Source organism: Schistocerca serialis, chromosome 6, assembly GCF_023864345.2.
Source record: "Schistocerca serialis cubense isolate TAMUIC-IGC-003099 chromosome 6, iqSchSeri2.2, whole genome shotgun sequence".
In the NCBI taxonomy this organism is placed as follows: domain Eukaryota; kingdom Metazoa; phylum Arthropoda; class Insecta; order Orthoptera; family Acrididae; genus Schistocerca; species Schistocerca serialis.
The window spans coordinates 210,218,925-210,232,405 of NC_064643.1; the positions used below are offsets into that span (position 1 = coordinate 210,218,925).

General features: G+C 44.4%; 1 protein-coding gene across 1 annotated transcript in view; it reads right to left on the reverse strand.

Annotated features, from left to right (window-relative positions):
* Nucleotides 1–13,481, reverse strand: part of LOC126484757 (monocarboxylate transporter 9) — a 694,178-nt gene that overhangs the window by 59,866 nt on the left and 620,831 nt on the right. The window contains exon 4 of the mRNA XM_050108351.1: nt 7,831–8,105. Within this exon, the coding sequence (XP_049964308.1) occupies nt 7,831–8,105 (275 nt within the window). The remainder of the gene's footprint in view (nt 1–7,830; nt 8,106–13,481) is intronic.

The following is a 13,481-nucleotide window of genomic DNA, read 5'->3' on the forward strand; positions in this document are numbered from 1 at the left end:
TCGAGTTGCTCAGGCAACGGTCATTGGAGGTTGGATGGATCGGTTGGTCGGTCGCGCACTGAGACACGAGATGACTTGTCCGTCTTGAGCGTCGGCGCATGTGATGACGCCACGTGAGTCCAGTAGGCCGCGGCGTATAGCGAGGGGTAGTAGCTTCGCGGTCGACACGAGAGCAACAGGAGTCAACCCACGACATCGGTCTGGCCGGTGCGAGCTGCGACGCGGTGAGACGGGAGATAGGCGCGCCTTCCTGCGTCCGTTGAAGCGGCTGGCAGGGGACAGTTCGGGAGAGCGATTTGGGGGTGCTGCGCAAGGTCTTCTCGAGAAATCGCAGTTTATTAGAAGTTTAGTAATTGGTGATACGTTGTTTCATTTACTCTTGTTAAATTCTACTTGTTTTCTTGGTGAGGTCGCCAGCCGTTTTGCTTTGGGGCCGTCCCACCACTCTTCTCCGTTTGCGCACCCACGGGAAGGTGGTTGTTTATAAATTGGGTGGTCCGTTTCTCCCTTGTGGAGTAGGGGTGGGTTAGAGCAACCTGCGGTTCGGGTTGTTCAGTAATCTCCCTATCAATCTACCGTAAGTTAGTAGCTGCCTCTGTCATGTTTGTCGGATTTGGTGTGTTAACGAATTTATTGCTTGGAGTGTAACAGCCTAATTCCTGAAATATGCTTTGATCTTGCCTATCATCTTGAGAGGCGGTATCTGTGTACTGTAGAGCATCTTAACTTGGGTTGGCCAATCTTGTAGAATTTTATATAAGATTGCATTTCATGGGCTTTTATTTAAATGATAATTTTAGTATATAAAGTTGCCACCCTTTCGCCATAAGACTTTTCATAGAAGTTAAAATCAAGTTGCACCTTCAGTGGCAAAGTTAATATTTTAATTGTTAGTGTTTTGTACCATTTCCATCCCTCCTACGGGGGTGCGTGGTTTGTGTACTTGTGTAAATTGTTAAAACTTTTAGTTTAAAGTAATCTGGTGTGTTGCAGATTTGCACCAGTGTAGTCTTTCAGAGGCTGTTGTGAGAGGTCGTAACTACAGCCGTGTCAAAAGTGAGCGGCATGGTTCCCTGCCCGAAAGCTCATACAGTCAAAACTTGTTTCTTTCTGCCTCTGAATAAATTGTAGCTTGATATTTAGAGGGTGCTTTCTGATTATAATTTTAAATCTGTTTCTTTTAAAAAATGCTTTTAGGCGCTATTAAAGTAAATAAAATTCCCATTTGTTACAAGGAATTTGCTTATGATTTCATCAGTTACTCCCTGGCAACTACTTCCATGCTTACATAGTGTCATTAAATGGGTTAATGTTCTTGATGAATCGCTAGTAAATAAAATAAATTCTTAAGAATATTCTTTGAAAATAAATCACGGTTCAATTACCACTCGAAATAATGAAAGGATGATTTGAAGGTGTTACCCGTTCAGTTTACAATTGCCGTTGTAGCTGGGCGCTCTGCGAACAGTTGACATGTGCTGCTGTTGGTTGTTTCGGATGGCGCAGGAACGGTATAACTGCGCTCAATAAAAGTGTAACACGGTTCGTGAACAGTACTTGGTTTATATGCAGCAAATAAAACAAATATACATTGTATTAACGCATTCTTGTACAAAAAAAAAACAATCGAAATGAACAATAATACACTATTGGCCATTAAAATTGCTACACCACGAAGATGACGTGCTACAGACGCGAAATTTAACCGACAGGAAGAAGATGCTGTGATATGCAAATGATTAGCTTTTCAGAGCATTCACACAAGGTTGGCGCCGGTGGCGACACCTACAACGCGCTGACATGAGGAAAGTTTCCAACCGATTTCTCATACACAAACAGCAGTTGACCGGCGTTGCCTGGTCAAACTTTGTTGTGATATCTCGTGTAAGGAGGAGAAATGCGTACCATCACGTTTCCGACTTTGATAAAGGTCGGATTGTAGCCTATCGCGATTGCGGGTTATCGTATCGCGACATTGCTGCTCGCGTTGGCCGAGATCCAATGACTTTTAGCAGAATATGGAATCGGTGGGTTCAGGAGGGTAATATGGAACGCCGTGCTGGATCCCAACGACCTCGTATCACTAGCACTCAAGATGACAGGCATCTTATCCGCATGGCTGTAACGGATCGTGCAGTCACGTCTCGATCCCTGAGTGAACAGATGGGGACGTTTGCAAGACAACAACCAACTGGACGAACAGTTCGACGACGTTTGCAGCAGCATGGACTACCAGCTCTGAGACCATGGCTGCAGTAACCCTTAACGCTGCATCACAGACAGGAGTGCCTGCGATGGTGTACTCAACGACAAACCTGGGTGCACGAATGGCAAAATGTCTTTTTTTCGGATGAATCCAGGTTCAGTTTACAGCATCGTGATGGTCGCATCCGTGTTTGGCGACATCGCGGTGAACGCACATTGGAAGCAAGTATTCGTCATCGCCATACTGGCGTATCACCCAGCGTGATGTATGGGCTGCCATTGGTTACACGTCTCGGTCACCTCTTGTTGGCATTGACGGCACTTTGAACAGTGGACGTTACATTTAAGATGTGTTACGACCCGTGGCTCTTCCCTTCATTCGATCCCTGCGAAACCCTACATTTCAGCAGAATAATGCAGTACCGCATGTTGCAGGTCCTGTATGGGCTTTTCTGGATACCGAAATTGTTTGATTGCTGCCCTGGCCAGCACATTCTCCAGATCCCTCACCAATTGAAAACGTCTGGTCAATGGTGGCCGAGCAACTGGCTCGTCACAATACGCCAGTCACTACTATTGATGAACTGTGGTATCGTGTTGAAGCTGGATGAGCAGCTGTACCTGTACACGCCATCCAAGCTCTGTTTGACTCAATGCCCAGGCGCATCAAGGCCGTTATTACGGCCAGAGGTGGTTGTTCTGGGTGCTGATTTCTCAGGATCTATGCACCCAAATTGCGTGAAAATGTAATCACATGTCAGTTCTAGTATAATATATTTGTCCAATGAATACCCGTTTATCATCTGCATTTCTTCTTGGTGTAGCAATTTTAATGGCCAGTAGAGGAATATAAAAATGTTGTTTTACGGTCGAACAATACACCTATGCGTACGTTTAGGAGTCAACGGTACATTAGCTTTGAGTACACTCTTCTACAGGACAACGTAGAAAATGAAGAAAGAAACCTGATGTGTTACGATCTAATAACTGAAGCGAGCGCGTAATACATTTGCTATTAAACAGAGACTCGTGTGAAACTAAAACAAAACTGTTGTCTTTGGATCTAAAACATGTATTGGGCGAGCAGTAGATAAAAATAGAGTCCCTGTTAATACATTATTCTACAGGAAAGCATAAGGAATGAAAATGAAATAGAAATTTTGGTGTACGATGTAATAACTAACAAAGAGAGGTCCCCACAAGAGTGATCCTTAGAAACCATATATATGGTGGTGTAGGTTAGGGTCCCAGGAATCACATTCTGGAGCGATTCGCCCTAGTAGGCCCTCGTTTGCAAGTAATGGACAAAAAAAGTTTCGGAATATCGCGCGAGAATATATACCATTAAAATTTTCATATCTTTATCAGAATGACTTTGATCATTATATTATTAAATCTTGCAGCTAAAAATACATTTTTTTGAACAAACAATATATACAGATTTTTCAACATTTGTTTCTTAATCAACACAAGAGCACTTTCAAACGTTTAAATATTATCATGCATAAAATAAAAATAATCAAAATCACATCTACATGGATTTAAAAAAAAGAAAGACTGGGACAAAAAAATGCGACCTAGGGAAAAAAGTTAATCAAATGTTTTCAGCAACCTTTGATCCATATGTAAATGCTGAACACTTAGCTCATTTGCACACAATTCTGCTTCATCTGCTGACTCGGTGTACCTGTTGCTGACGTCCGAAGCATTTGTCTATGTCAAGTCTGAAACTGACTCGTCCGATATATCCTCGGAACCACGAGACGAAATTTCATCGTCAAGTGTCTCGTTGAAGTTCAATAATAACACTGTCAATAGCTTTGTCCATCAGTGCGTCTCTTTGGCAGTATTCGTCCATAGTGGTTTTTATTTTATCACACCTCTTCTTCCAGTCGCCTTTCGTAATGTTACATATTGCAGCAATAGTCACTTGTTTAAGTTCCTGGTGGTGGTGGTTAAGTTCCTACAGGGCCAAACTGCTGAAGTCATCGGTCCCTAGTCTTAAACACTATTTAATCTAACTTAAACTAACTTAACGCTAAGGACAACACATACACACCCATGCCCGAAGGAGGACTCGAACCTCCGACGGGGGAAGCCGCGCGAATCGTGGCAACGCGCCCCCTAAGACCGCGTGGCTACCCCGCGCGGCTGCTGCTGCTGCTGATGTTCGATGAAACTTATTGTTTAATTCAGTTCCAGATAAGGTCAATGGGGTTCATATCACAGTTGTATGGTGGAAAGCGTGACAAAGTTCTTTCCCGGATTCTTTTAGTACTCTATCTACTGCATATTCGGGTTCCGGTTTGCAACGTTTGACAACTTCCAAGAGCTCCGCACAGAAAGAAATTATATGCTTAGTCAGCTATGATTTAATATCTACTCTACCAGAAGATGTGTTAGAAGCTTGATTTTCGTGAACACAATGGTAGAATGCATTGTCTAATGCCACAAAACTTCCACCTGCAACGTTCTTGCAACCATTTTATATAATTTTCACCGTTCATTTTGTTATGATAGTCTTCTGATGGTGATCTCGTATCATAGATGAGCTCTGCACCCTCAATGAACCCCATTTCTCCTCCCGTATGGACCACTAATGCTATTTGTCCAGTACTTTCATTCTTCCGAACCACTGGTACGTCACTATGCTGCCAACATTTACTGACAGGATAGTGTGTATGCACACATGTTTCATCAGTATACATTACAGATTCCTTCGCACTTTTCTCGTTTTCTCTCAATGTTCTAAGAAAGCGTGCACGCCATGTTACAATGTCCTCCCTCTCAACCAGAAAAGTTAGTGTATTTCTACATTTTTTAAAATGAGACATCATATCCTTCAAAATTTTCCAGAAATGGTTCGTTTCCCCGTGAAATTAATGTCTGTAACCGCCCAATCGTAAAGCTTCCGAATGGTGGGTATTTCTCTTTTAAATTCGTAGTATTCCAAGAACGTTCTTTTCAGCAAACACTTATCAAAGTCACAGAGACACTTCGTTTTCTTCCTCAGTCCCTTCTTCCTTGATGTCACAATTTTTCTACCACTCTGTCTGGCTTTCATGATATCGTTCACAACATTACTCACTGTCCTTACACTCTTTCCTACTGCTGCTGCTGCTCTCTCTAGAGCTCTTTCTAACGGTATTAGTGCCGGCCGAAGTGGCCGTGCGGTTAACGGCGCTGCAGTCTGGAACCGCAAGACCGCTACGGTCGCAGGTTCGAATCCTGCCTCGGGCATGGATGTTTGTGATGTCCTTAGGTTAGTTAGGTTTAACTAGTTCTAAGTTCTAGGGGACTGATGACCTCAGCAGTTGAGTCCCATAGTGCTCAGAGCCATTTGAACCATTTAACGGTATTAGTAAACCTTTCCGTTTTTCTTCTCGTCGGAATTGAACTACGTTATTAATCAAGACCTTTCTGTCTGAGCGTAGTCTTAAATAACGTATGGTTGCGCGATAACTTTCCATTTCAGCAGCCGCTATGAATACACAGCAATAGTAACGCACTATGACAATAACGTGACTGTACAATGCCGAGCCACGTGCACCATTCGTGTACTGCCGAGTATTGTCGAACGCCTACGACCCCGTCAGTATGTAAACAAAGCTTAGATCCGCATTCTGCCGTCGGCAACTGTAAAATGACAGGGTAATACATGTCTGTAGATCTGTCCTTCGAGGCAGACCGACATCGGTTTGCAATGCTTTTGCTGATTGGCTAACATTCACGACGTTATAAGAAAGGCAGCTTGTTCGTCAAGTAAGAACCACTAGATGTCTCTGTAGTCTTTGCAGTTTGCTCACGGCCCTGTGTGCCTTTGAACATTCAAAATGGGTTCCGCAGTGCTGCGTCGAAAAAGTTTCTGAAGTTTTTAAACACTTATGCCACATATCAAATCAATCCACGAAACTTCGTATGGCCACCAGAGAAACATTTCTTACAAAAGATTTCGTGATGCACTTGATTTGAAGGTCATATTATTTTCAGTGGACGAGAAAGACAATGCCCGCGAAAGAATTGATGTGTTCAGTTTACAGATGAGGATTAGATTTGAAAAACACGCTATAACATTTCCAGTAGCATCCGTGTGGACAGCGACTCTGAGATTGGACAGTGCAACCTTCGGAAAAACTGGAGACCAAATTGGAAAGGAACGTGATTCCAGATTTGTAAAGCGGAATCCTCCAAGAAGAGTTAAAGAGGGTGTCTACAAAGGAGATTGCTTACAAAACACTCGTGCATCGTATCTTGGAATATTTCTGACCTATGAGGGATCTATGCCAAGTAAGACTAACTGGGGATACTAACATAAGCGTTGGAACTGGCGTATCAGTTTAATGGTCTGCACACCCTGGAGCAGCTTGGCATTTTTCAAGTTAGCAAATTGTTGGTACAGGTGAAACAAGTGATCTTGATTTTAACCTCGTAAATTTAGATTAGTGGTCCAGCCTTTACTGACTGAGCCACCAAACCCAACAAGCACTATCACTTAAACGCAGAGATACAATGTTTTACTTGTGTGGAATTAATTATTTCCACAAAACTCATGTTAAGTCGCGAGAATGAAGTTGCCGGGATCTCAGTGACGAAGTAAGAATAAACAGCAATACTTTCGAAAACTGCAGTGAAAGTGCCACTTGAAGATATGACAAGCTACTGCTTTACTTTGATACTCAACTGTGACTGACGCCCGAACGACGTGGAACTAACATACATCGAGATCAGAAAATAGTGCTTTGATAATGGCTACGCACTAGCCGAAATCTGGATTTGCGTAATAAAACCTGCAAAAAAAGGACGGCTGATTGCTGCGCTCTGTAATTTATAAATTATCCGAATTATCGATACATCGGACTCCAGATATTTTTAAAAATACCAACAGTCCTACTTGAGTCTCTCTTATGTGTATCTGTTGTGTTTATTAAACGTATGGAAAAACGCTACGAATTTATGCATCAACCCGAAAAGAAAAATCTCAGCTTAGGATCCTCTACTGTGTGTATAACTTAGGTCTTACAGGTTTGCGACAGTGTGACCCTCCAGGATAGCCGAGAGCGCTAACGCGCTGCTTCCTGGACTCGGGTAGGCGCGCCGGCCCCGGATCGAATCCGCCTGGCGGATTAACGACGACGGCCGATGTGCCGGCCAGCCTGGATGTGGTTTTTAGGCGGTTTTCCACATCCTCCTAGGTGAATACCGGGCTGGTCCCCACGTCACGCCTCAGTTACACGACTCCATGCCGGCCAGCCTGGATGTGGTTTTTAGGCGGTTTTCCACATCCTCCTAGGTGAATACCGGGCTGGTCCCCACGTCACGCCTCAGTTACACGACTCGCAGACGCTTGAAACACATTCACACTATTTCAAGATCTACACTAGACGCAGACAGCTGGGGTACACTAATTCCGTCCCAGGGGGTATGGGGTGGCGGCAGGAAGGGCATCCGACCACCCCTTTAAAATAAACCATGCCAAATCCGTACTTTAGCCTGCCGATCCTGCGCACAGTGCGGGATAAAGGCAGTAGCAAAAGAAAGAAAAGAGAGAAAGAAAGGTTTGTGACAGTGTGTGTAGGGACTTTTGAGACGCTGCTGGTGCAGTGGTACTGAGCGGGCGCCGCCTACCTGCTGTATGGGCACGTCCTCGGCGGCCGGCTCGGAGCTCTGCAGGGGCCGGAAGAGCGCGCCGAAGAGGACGCAGGAGAGGACGAAGCCGGCGATGGCGAGCAGAGCGCCGCGCCACGCCAGGTGCGTCAGCAGGGCGTCCGTGAGCGGCGCGAACAGGAACGTGCCCAGCCCCGAGCCGCACACCGCGATGCCCGTCGCCAGCGACCGGTACTTCTCGAAGTAGCACGTCACGCTCACGATCGCCGGCAGGTAGATCAGCCCGAAGCCCAGCCCTGCAACACGGCCAGCGTTAAGCCGTCCGCACACGGACCGTGCATCCGAACGTTCAGCGTTGAGCGTGCCGAGTTTCTGACGTCATGGCATGTTCGGGAGTCTTTCCGAACGTGCAGAGCAATATCTGGCATGTCAGATATTCTGAGCGTGCGTCTGAACGTTGACCAATGAGATGGCACAACACGCACGCCGTCTCCCTTCAGTACAGAGTTGTGAGGCGCCATATTGGCATTCATTTCAAGCCTATTTGTATACAGGGTGTTACAAAAAGGTACGGCCAAACTTTCAGGAAACATTCCTCACACACAAAGAAAGAAAATATGTTATGTGGACATGTGTCCGGAAACGCTTACTTTCCATTTTAGAGCTCATTTTATTACTTCTCTTCAAATCACATTAATCATGGAATGGAAACACACGGCAACAGAACGTACCAGCGGGACTTCAAACACTTTGTTACAGGAAATGTTCAAAATGTCCTCCATTAGCGAGGATACATGCATCCACCCTCCGTCGCATGGAATCCCTGATGCGCTGATGCAGCCCTGGAGAATGGCGTATTGTATCACAGCCGTCCACAATACGAGCACGAAGAGTCTCTACATTTGGTACCGGGGTTGCGTAGACAAGAGCTTTCAAATGCCCCCATAAATGAAAGTCAAGAGGGTTGAGGTGAGGAGAGCGTGGAGGCCATGGAATTGGTCCGCCTCTACCAATCCATCGGTCACCGAATCTGTTGTTGAGAAGCGTACGAGCACTTCGACTGAAATGTGCAGGAGCTCCATCGTGCGTGAATCACATGTTGTGTCGTACTTGTAAAGGCACATGTTCCAGCAGCACAAGTAGAGTATCCCGCATGAAATCATGATAATGTGCTCCACTGAGCGTAGGTGGAAGAACATACTGACGAAACTAAAATGAGCTCTAACATGGAAATTAAGCGTTTCCGGACACATGTCCACATAACATCTTTTCTTTATTTGTGTGTGAGGAATGTTTGCTGAAAGTTTGGCCGTACCTTTTTGTAGCACCCTGTACATGCCGTTTCTGAGCACCTGCAAATTGAGAATCACTGGAAAACCCCTTGTTAACTGTGTGATTCGTTCCAATAAAATAATGAGAAACATCATATTCGGGCAAAAGAATTATTGTAACTTGCGTATTATGAGAGTAGGCTATTTGAAGGCAGCGACACACTGAACATACCCCCAAAACGCATTGTTCTTGGTGCAATTTGTTATAATTAAATTTCAATTAGTAACATATCTACGATTAAGGTTTCAGCAAACGCTAACACAACATGATCAGATGGTATATGTTTGTGTGTGTGTAGTTGGTTTAGCACGCCGGCACGGTATCTCAGCGTGTTCGGTCAGAAGGCTGGTTGGCCTCTGTAATAAAAAAACTGAGTGGAAGGAGCAACAAACGAACTTGACCGGATGTCATGTGACGTCCGCAATGACAAAAAAGAAAAAACCTGTTCGGTCGGAGGGTTAGCAGCCCTCTGTAATAAAAAAAACTGAGTTAATGGATAAACGACGAACTGAAACGGATGTCTTGCGACGTCCGCCCCGAGCAGCTGCAACGAAATAAAACGAACAAAATGAGATCAAAAGAAAAGAAAAAAAACCTAATGAGTAGCGTCACTGTCTTGGAGCGATTTGTTCGTTGGGGCGGTGGTTCGCGTCTTGACACTTCCAACTTTTCTTTTTCTAACATTCGCGTTTTTATTAGGTTCTGATACTTTATTATTAGCTTTCTATAAGTATATACTACAATATTTGATGTTATGTAAATATGAGTTCACCTTTTTTTGAGGGGTGACTTTGTTCGATTGGCTTAATCTACAGGACAGCTTGCACTACTTGTATAAAGAAATTTTGCTCCTTTTTCTTTTACGCCTCGTAATTCACATGTTGCAAAGATTCTGCTACTGGGTAGGAACAGTGATCAAGTAAGACTAACCTTGGGGTTTTACTAAACTGTGGGAATGATGAAATAATGTTTATCTTATGCAGAGAAGTACTTCAAATTTGTACCGCACTGTTTGTAATGGAACTTTTATAACCCTGTGTCCTTATTGATTGGACATGGTATTTTCCTTTTCATGGACGATGGAGGAAAAGTGCGTTTTATTAGAGCTAACGTGGGAATTTTACGCGCGCCCCTTAGGTAAACAGTGTGATTTACGAACCAGAAACATCCCTCAGCTGCCGCTGGAGTGCGTTACGATCGCGCATACCACGTTGGGACCCACGTACCGTATGCACAAGTCGCATCGTTCTTGAGCGTTCAGCAGCACGTTGAACTTGGCACGCTCAACGTTAACGTTCGACTGCACGGTCCGTGTGCCGACGGCTTTAGTCGGGGAGGCAAGACGGCCGTCTCCGTAGGCGAGGAGCCGTTCTCGCTGTCGTGATAATCTTCAGCCCTAGAGCCGTCGAGTATTGTGACGACTGATAACATTTCTTGCTCTTGCAGTCTTAGCTTTATTCCCACACAACACAGCTCAGTTGAGCCAAGATACAGTACCATGTCGCGTCCCCATATGGATGGATACATTAAATAATGTAAAATGTTAGACTCATCACGGTGTAGGACATTAACGTGTGAAATCTTATTATTATTTTTAATACGTGTCACGGTCAAAATGCGATAAACGTGTAAGTAGGCTATTTAGGTTTTTATGTTGGTAACGCCACTCTATTAAAATCACTGACTGTGCTGTGTGCAGTCTGTGGCTGGTTGGCATTGTTGAAATATGCGCTATTGTAGTGTTGGGCACTTGGATGTGAACAGCGCATAGCGTTGCGCACTTCGAGGTGAGCCGCCAACAGTGGTGGATGTGGGGAGAGAGATGGCGGAGTTTTGAGAGCGGATGATCTGGACGTGTGTCCATCAGAGACAGTAAATTTGTAAGACTGGATGTCATGAACTGATTTTATATATATATATATATATATATATATATATATATAATGACTTTTGAACACTATTAAGGTAAATACATTGTTTGTTCTGTATCAAAATCTTTCATTTGCTAACTATGCCAATCAGTAGTTAGTACCTTCAGTAGTTAGAATCTTTCATTCAGCTGGCAGTATTGGCGCTCGCTGTTTTGCAGTAGTTCGAGTAACGTAGATTTTTGTGAGGTAAGTGATTTGTGAAAGGTATAGGTTAATGTTAGTCGGGGCCATTTTTTTGTAGGGATTTTTGAAAGACTGCGTTGCGCTAAAAATATTGTGTGTCAGTTTAAGCACAGTCATTTATAATTTTTCTAAGGGGGCGTTTCAAACGCTTTTTATGTGACAATAATTCTAAAAGATGAAACTTCCTGGCAGATTAACACTGCGTGCCGGACCGAGTCTCGAACTCGGAATCTTTGCCTTTCGTGGCAAGTGCTCTACCATCTGAGCTACCCAAGCACGATTCACGCCCCGTCCTCACAGCTTTACTTCCGGCAGTACCTCTTCTCCTACTTTCCAAACTTCACAGAAGCTCTCCTGCGAACCTTGCAGAACTAGCACTCCTGGAAGGAAGGATATTGCGGAGACAAAGGAAAAGGTGCCGCGTTCGAGTCTCGGTCCGGTATACAGTTTTAATGAACCAGGAAGTTTCATATCAGCGCACACTCCGCTGTAGAGTGAAAATCTCATTCTGGAAACATCCCCCACGCTGTGGCTAAGCCATTTCTCCCCAATATCCTTTCTTCCGGGAGTGCTAGTTCTGCAAGGTTCGCAGGAGAGCTTTTGTGAAGTTTGGAAAGTAGGAGACGAGGTACTGGCGGAAGTAAAGGTGTGAGGACGGGGGGGGGGGGGGGGGGGGGGGTGAGTCGTGCTTGGGTAGTTCAGATGGTAGAGCACTTGCCCGCGAAAGGCAAAGGTACCGAGTTCGAGTCTCGGTCTGGCCCACAATTTTAATCTGCCAGGAAGTTTCATATCAGCGCACGCTCCACTGCAGAGTGAAAATCTCATTGTGGAATTGCAAAAGAATTTTAGTTATAAAGGGTGACTTTTCCACCGTATGCAAACTCTAGAGACTGAGCGATGAGAGGATACGGAACGGAAAAGGTCTAAGGAACTTATGTCCGGAAATGCATGGTTTCTAGGCTAGAGACCATTTATTCAATCATACATTATTAAAGAGACTGGTATGATACGAGCTGTACCATGCAGCCACAGTTAAAGTATGTGTTGAAAATAGTTTCCATGTGGCTCAACGCCATTGCATAATTACTGCTGCCTTGTGATCTCAGTTCGTTTATTGGAACAATTTCTAGCCAATTATAGGAACTACATATAACTTGAAGAAGGCATTTTCATCAGATATTTAAGCATTTTTGTCTCAATTTTACTGTCACAGATGGATGATACAAAGTACGAGGGTCAGTCAAATGAAAACCTTAAATTTGTAATAACAAATCGAAATTCCACGCCGTTATCTTCTAAGTTGGTAAGCGTGCTACAAACAGCGTGCAGAATGCCCTGTAGGTGGCAGCATAGTGCAATTGCACACATACCGTCGCAGTATCAGTATAAAGATTTCCGCCCCACTTGCGACTTACACCAGGGAAGAACAGTGTTCTGTTATTCGGTTTTTGGGTAGGGAAGGTATGAAACCTATTGAAATTCATCGACGAATGAAAGTTCAGTACGGTGATGCATGTTTGTCACAGCAACAAGTCTACGAATGCAGTAGGAGTTCGCAAATGGTGTGATTTCAGTGGAAGATGCTCCTCGCCCAGATCAGACACAACGAGTTGTGACTCCACAGAACACTGCAGCAGTTGAAGCCATAGTGAAGGAAATCCGCCGAGTTACACTGAATGAAGTTGCAGCATGTTTACAGGTTAGTCACGGGTCAGTACACCACATTGTGCATGATGTGCTCCAGTTTCACAAAGTGTCTGCAAGATGGGTGCCACGGCAGCTGACTCCTGAAATGAGAGAACGACGTGTCGATGCTTGTGAAGAACTTCTTCGGTGCTTTGAACGAGAAGTTGATGGTTTCCTTGCAAGAATCGTTACTGGGGACGAAACCTGGTTCACTTCCACCAACCAGAAACGAAGAGAGCGAGCAACCCAGACCTTGCCCCAAGTGATTTACATATGTTTGGACCACTCAAAGACGCAGTGGGAGGAAAGAAGTTCCGATCTGATGAAGAGGTACGCCACGTGGTGCATGAGTTGTTGCGTGGACTACCCAAAGAATTTTTTCTAAAGGAATTTATGTATTTTGTAAGCGTTGGAGGACTTGCATTGAGTGTAGGGGAGATTATGGTGAAAAGTGATACAGCTTTGTACCACTTCTGCACAATGAATAATATTTAAAAAATGTTTAAGGTTTTCATTTGACACACCCTCGTATATGTACAG